General features: G+C 26.8%; 2 protein-coding genes across 2 annotated transcripts in view; one reads left to right on the top strand and one right to left on the bottom strand.

Annotated features, from left to right (window-relative positions):
- The window catches only part of LOC107882986, a 10,253-nt gene extending 7,813 nt beyond the window's left edge, over positions 1 to 2,440 (top strand). Inside the window, exons 2-3 of the mRNA XM_029492264.1 lie at positions 1,720 to 1,765; positions 1,827 to 2,440. Coding sequence (XP_029348124.1) covers positions 1,720 to 1,765; positions 1,827 to 2,440 — 660 coding nt within the window. The remainder of the gene's footprint in view (positions 1 to 1,719; positions 1,766 to 1,826) is intronic.
- A 1,444-nt stretch (positions 2,441 to 3,884) lies between these two features.
- Positions 3,885 to 6,347, bottom strand: part of LOC100573014 (small ubiquitin-related modifier 3-like) — a 3,581-nt gene continuing 1,118 nt past the window's right edge. Inside the window, exons 3-4 of the mRNA XM_016802271.2 lie at positions 5,733 to 5,852; positions 3,885 to 4,326 (exon numbers count right to left, since the gene is read on the bottom strand). Of these exons, the coding sequence (XP_016657760.1) occupies positions 4,174 to 4,326; positions 5,733 to 5,852 (273 nt within the window). The 3' untranslated portion in view covers positions 3,885 to 4,173. The remainder of the gene's footprint in view (positions 4,327 to 5,732; positions 5,853 to 6,347) is intronic.

The following is a 6,347-nucleotide window of genomic DNA, read 5'->3' as shown; positions in this document are numbered from 1 at the left end:
CTTGAGAAGTCTGTCAGTCTGGATGTTTTATATTGTTATTATTTATTATAACCTGTGAGTTGAATTAATATTATCATATTATTATTTATTATTCGTTTCTATGCTACTTAATAAAAACAGCGTAATAAATTAAATTTTTAGCTGTTTTTCGTAGTTTGTCGGTGGTTTTTCCCGTGGAATTAAATAACTATTGTGAAAATCATACGTATTTCAACAAGCTGAAAGCAGTGCTGTAAAAAAAAAATAATGAAATCATTATATTGGAAGTTATAAGCTTCCAAAGTTTGTGATTTCACATTTATATAAATGCACACAGCACTGCTGTAATTTACTGTCGCACGCATCAGATATAACGAATTTTAACGAGTTAAGAATAATGGTGAAATTAAATACAATTTGCACAATCAGCGAGTACCCTTATTTCTACATTACATTAACGTAGGATATTTAAAAAATAATAAACAAATGCATAACTTATTTAAAAAAAAGTATTTATACATCGTAATCAATGTAATACCAATGTACCTATAACGATAATGAAGTCAGAATTTGGAGGTCAGTCTTAGTTTCAAAGTTATAGGTAATTTAAATGTATAGTATTTTAAGTATTTTCATATACACTTGGCGTGGTCATTAGATCGCTGCGCTTACTAGGACAATTAAAATCAAAAACATCCCTCGACTTATCATGTAAAAACACCTTGGATGAGTCCTGGACTACAAATAGCTAATGAAGCTAAAACTTCAACACTAAATCCGACCGGCAAATTGTGTCGTTACCGTCGTTTTCAACATTGATCCGTATATTGGTTTTTTACGATATTTTAATTTTTAAGTGAGTTATGAGCATTTTCAAACATTAATATTTTACATGCTGATAACTCACTTAAAAATTAAAATATCATAAAAAAACCAACGATAGGCACAGATTATGTTGTTACTCAAAAGTTTGATAATAGGTCAATTCACTCTAAAATCAAAAATGACAGCACCCAATTGAAACGAGCAAACGAAAATTTGCTAGGTCGTACGTTTGTAAGACTAAAATACTAAAATATTTTATGAATAACCCGAAAATTCAAAATTAACTTAATTGGGAATTCAAAAAAAAATACAAGTTGATTTTAAGTTAACATTTAACCTAATGAGTTAAGTTAAAGTTAAGTTAATCAAAACAGCGAACTAGTTAAGTTAATAAGACGTTAAAATTAACTTAACTTTTAACTTATTAACTCGTTAATGCCCAGCCTTGCTTATAAGTGATAAAACAATTACCTAATACTAACTAAAATAATGGGGGATATGCCCCCTCTGCGGGCGTTCTTGCTATTATACCTACCGGGCACCGGCTACCGTTTGGTTATCTAACATTTCTTTATAAATTTATTTATGTCTATAGTCTATGGTTCATCCAAATTTCAATTAATTTTGGTTACCTACCTATTAACAATCAAATCCTATTAAATATATTATTATTACCTACGTAATAATACACGCCGGCACATGCCTTGTTGCCGTTGGTAGAATTATTATTTTATCAAAATTCAAGGAACAAGTATAATAATAATGATAATATTACAACAAGATTAATGGTTATAACTTATAAGTTATAATCAATTCTATAAAAATAGTTGTATACAAGCCAGGGGGTAGGTACCTACTAAAAGTAGTAAATAGTATAGGTACTTTAGCACTATTACTATTTAATCTTTATATAAGAACAACTTATTCCGACATAGGCTTCCGTTGTACGTCATAATCTTATGTAAGTATTGCATTTTTAAGTTTTTACAGTTTATGTCTCAGACATTTTCTTAATTTTACAGATTCAGTTTTTTATTACATAGCAATTGAAATAGCGTACAGGACAAACAAAACTAAAGTAGGTTTTATAGTTACTGTAGGATTAAATGTATTTTTGATTGATTTACCATATGATATAATGGGTATAAAATTTGTTCATTGGACTTGGCATGATACAGACCCAAACATAGAGGACCGAATGTATTGGGTACCATGGACTTCTTATTATTTTCATATGGTGTTTTCTGCAAATTTTGTTTTTTGGTTTTTCATAATAGGTGTAAACCTTGATCAAACATATACATCCAGAACAGAGATCTTAACTTCTCTAAAAGCAATATTCCTTAGTACACCCTGCGGAATATTATGCTTTTCTGTACTGTATCACCCATTACATGATTTGAATGATGTCCCAACACAAACAATAACAGTTTTTTTAATATCATGTTGTCTATTTTTAAACGCAAACCTAGAAAAAAGTTTCAACGTCCATCTACTAAGATTTTGTATCTTACTGTGTACTATTCTACATTTTTGTGTTTTGCAATATGGGGTAAACCGGAAAATGAAATTTCAATTGGACCTCATGAAAAAATTGGTCCGTGCAATATTATTGTATCATCTTTTGGAACAGTAAGTATTTATTAAGGTTTGGAACTACAGTAAATATATCATACCAGAAATACCTGAACTAAAAATAGTGAAAAATTAATATCAAGTATTATCTTGTCATAATACTCTATTATGGTACTATTCTTGCCATACACTTAATCAATTTTTTTGTTAAATTCTTATTAGAAAAAATAGTTTATTTATTTATTTATGAAAATTAAAACATTTGACATATTTTATTTCAAAACCAATTTAAGTTATTAGTAGAGAGCAGATCTGTATGCATTAAAACCAACCAAATATGCACTAAAAACTGTTTCTTTAAAATGTTTGTTTTGTAGGTAGTTTTAATGTATAAGAAAAAACTACAATCAATTAATATAAAAAATGTATCCTAAGAAGAATTTACTTAGGTAGCTTTCCAACAAATCATGTTTTGTTGGTAGTTTAAAATCTATGAAAAAAAAAATTGATTCTCAAATATAGTTGGGAAATTTGTTTATATATATATTAATTGAAATTATGAAAATATTTTATTTTCCATAATTACAAAAATGTCTAAAAAATACCAATATATGCACTAAGATGAAATTACTAAAATGGTAAAATAAAACCTTAAAATTAAAAAAATGGATTTATGTTGTAATAAGCAAAATAAGCTTCTTAGTTTAAATCTTAATGAAATGAAACTAATTTGTGCTCACTTAGTTTATCATATCATCAACTAGAATAAATATGCAAATGCATACAAATCTGTGCTGTAGTTATATTAGTATATCATGCTAAATAATTGAGCTTGGTGTATACCCAAAGGCAAATACAACCTTGTTAAAATTATGTTTTATTTTCATGATACATATTGCATTCAGAACAATCCATTTTACTATCATTATTAAAATTATAGTTAATTATCCTGCTATACAACAAGTGTGAGAACATTATTTAGGGTCTCTAGACTTTTTTGTGTGTATATTATAATTTTGAAGCAAGTCTTGAGCATAAATCATAACTAGTTTTAAAATTAAAATATAAGAAACCTAACGAGGTGCCCTCGTATTAAAATTTGAAAAAAATTGATAAATTGCCCAGTGCAAGATGGAAATAATAAAAAAAAATAGGTATGTATATAACTTATACGGGTTCCAAGCCTTAATGTTAAATTATTTTCATTTTTCAAAATGGTTGTAATTATATTAATTATATTTTCGGAAATAAAAAACGTAAATATTTATGTATTGAAGACTATAATGAAGATTTTGATTTCCATTGTGTGAATGATGTCCCTTCTCAACATAGCCTAATGTATACAATATGTGGAACACCTTTTAAGAATCGGATTGAATATATAATTTTAATAATCACAATCATTATAGTAGCATTTACACATTTTAATGAATCATTTAAAATAATTAAACAAACTAAAAAATCTCATTGATAATGTTAAAAGTTTATTATTAATCTAGAGAAATATGAAAATAATAATAATTGAACGAATTAAACTGTTTACATATAAAGTATTCATTAAATATTTTAAATCTGTTTTATACCTCATATTTATCTGGTTGATGTAGTATATTCTTGAAATCGTTTTAGTTGATTATAAATTCGTATTATTTATAACAATTTTTTTAATATTGCCAACTTTGTAGATAATAGACATTGTATGGTATTGAGGTTTAAAAAACTAAGATGTGTTAACATGTAATGCGGTTTATAAATAAAATGAAATAAGATTATATTAAATATAATAATAAGTAGTTAATAGTAGTCTAAAAATATGTTTTGACCACCAGTCTGATGTTCATAGACGTCAATTGTATCCCCTTCTTCCATCTCTAGGGATGATGCAGTATCAGCTTCACAAATGGCCTGACCATTGAATCGGAATCGGATTGTAGCCATTTCCGAGCCCTAAAATATTATAATTTTGAATGAATTAAAAATTTTTTGAAATTATAAACATTAAACCAGTACATAAGTCTTACGGATAAATAAAAATATTAATATTTAAAATCGAAATTCAAAATGACATACATTTTAAAATGTGATATTTAATCAAACACTGTGCAGCCTCGGAGACTGCACATGTGCGAACGCGACGCGGTTTCGTCAAGATTTTTTCCATTCTTATTTGGTATAGATTATGACAAATTAGATAGGTATTATCACAGTTGTACTAGTTTTGTGCAGTAGATACGCATCTCCTTCAACTCCATAGTTCTCAACTTCTCATTGGTTGATTTTGTTCCATGTGATATATGTATGTATATGATTGACAGCCAATAAGTGGTGGAGAACTACGATAAAGGCAAAGTAAAGAGCGGAGGATACGTATCAAAATACTATGATGATAACTATCTAATTTGTCATGGTATAGATTATGGTAAATCATTAAATAAAAAGACCCCACCACACCTATACTCATTATTTTCATCTCACAAATGTGTGACTAGGCAAAAGTACATTTAGCAGTTTATGTAAAATCAATTAAGTTTTAATATTAGAGAATTCACTTATTATTAAACTTTGATATTTTAATTTTAAAGCGTGTAAAAAATTACAATCAATTATATATAAAAAAAAAAACAACAGACAATGATTCTGCCATTAATATTATATCATTCCCTAATATTAAAACTAACAAAACTAGACGTCAGAACTTTTGAATGCAAATTTTCAAATGACTGATTAGTTAATATAATGTTATACACTTGGAAACATTAAGTCTACAAGACAATAAACGCTTGTGTGATGTTCCTGGCTTTTCTTAAAAGCAAACAACTGAATTTAACTCAAGACGGGATTAGTCTGAACACAGCAAGTAATCATTTTAAGTCATACTATAGCCGTTATAGGGGTTGTCTAACAATTTAAATTGATACCTACAGTAGTATTACATTTTGAACTTAGCTTTACCAAGGAATATAGTTTTGATATGGTTTTTTTTTTTTACTGCAATTACAGGTGACTATACCTACTCTATATTTTCAGGTTAATATTTTAAGTTAAGCGCAACAAAAAAAAATTCAATATGTAAAATGATAAACTTATTTTTTTCTCGCCTTTTTTTTTTTACTTATAAAATGCATTTAATGTATTTAATTTTCAATTGATTTAATAGACTTATACACGTATGACTATCAATGAGTAAATTTGTACAATGTAATGGGCACACCTAAGTAAATGCTTGATTAAATACATTTAATTTTTTAATAATTTGATTTAAAATATTAGAAGGGTCATTAAGTCTAAAATTCAGTAACTGGAATTATAATGGTTACAATAAAATAAAATATTATTTAATAGTTAATACTTACAGTTACTTCACAATAAGCGTTCATGAGCTTTCTCAAAGGAGTGTGCTTCTTGATTTTAAATTGTACAACAGTATGGTCAATAAAACTGAACGCATCCAAATGTATTTTTTCGGGGGCATCCTATAATACATGACGTTATTTTTAGTATTGATTGGATGGTATAAATACTGACATTTAAATTTGTACCAAATTAGTTCATAATCGAGTGTTATAATTTTGAATTGACTCGAGGAACATTCAACATAATAAAAAGTATGATTTGCATGATTATGAACAAAGACTTGACAAGTAATTGATATTTTTTTTTTTCAGTTAAGTTGAGTTAAGAATTTTTTTTTTCAATTAAATAAAAAGTTAAGTTAATAGATATTTTTAATACATGAATTAAGACTAAATTAGGTTAACAAATAAGGTTAACTTAACAACAATTAATAAGGTAAGTTAATAATAAAAAAAATATGCATTTATGAGGTATTGTTTAATGATATAAGTGATAATCACTTGAATAAAAATCATCATTCATAAGTATATTACTAATCAAACTATGACAGTCATTATTGTACAAATAAAAAATAATCAATAACTAATAAGTAATGAATAGGTATTAAGAGGACG

Source organism: Acyrthosiphon pisum, unplaced genomic scaffold, assembly GCF_005508785.2.
Source record: "Acyrthosiphon pisum isolate AL4f unplaced genomic scaffold, pea_aphid_22Mar2018_4r6ur Scaffold_21112;HRSCAF=23059, whole genome shotgun sequence".
Classification (NCBI taxonomy): Eukaryota; Metazoa; Arthropoda; class Insecta; order Hemiptera; family Aphididae; genus Acyrthosiphon; species Acyrthosiphon pisum.
This window is presented reverse-complemented; position numbering and strand designations above follow the sequence as displayed.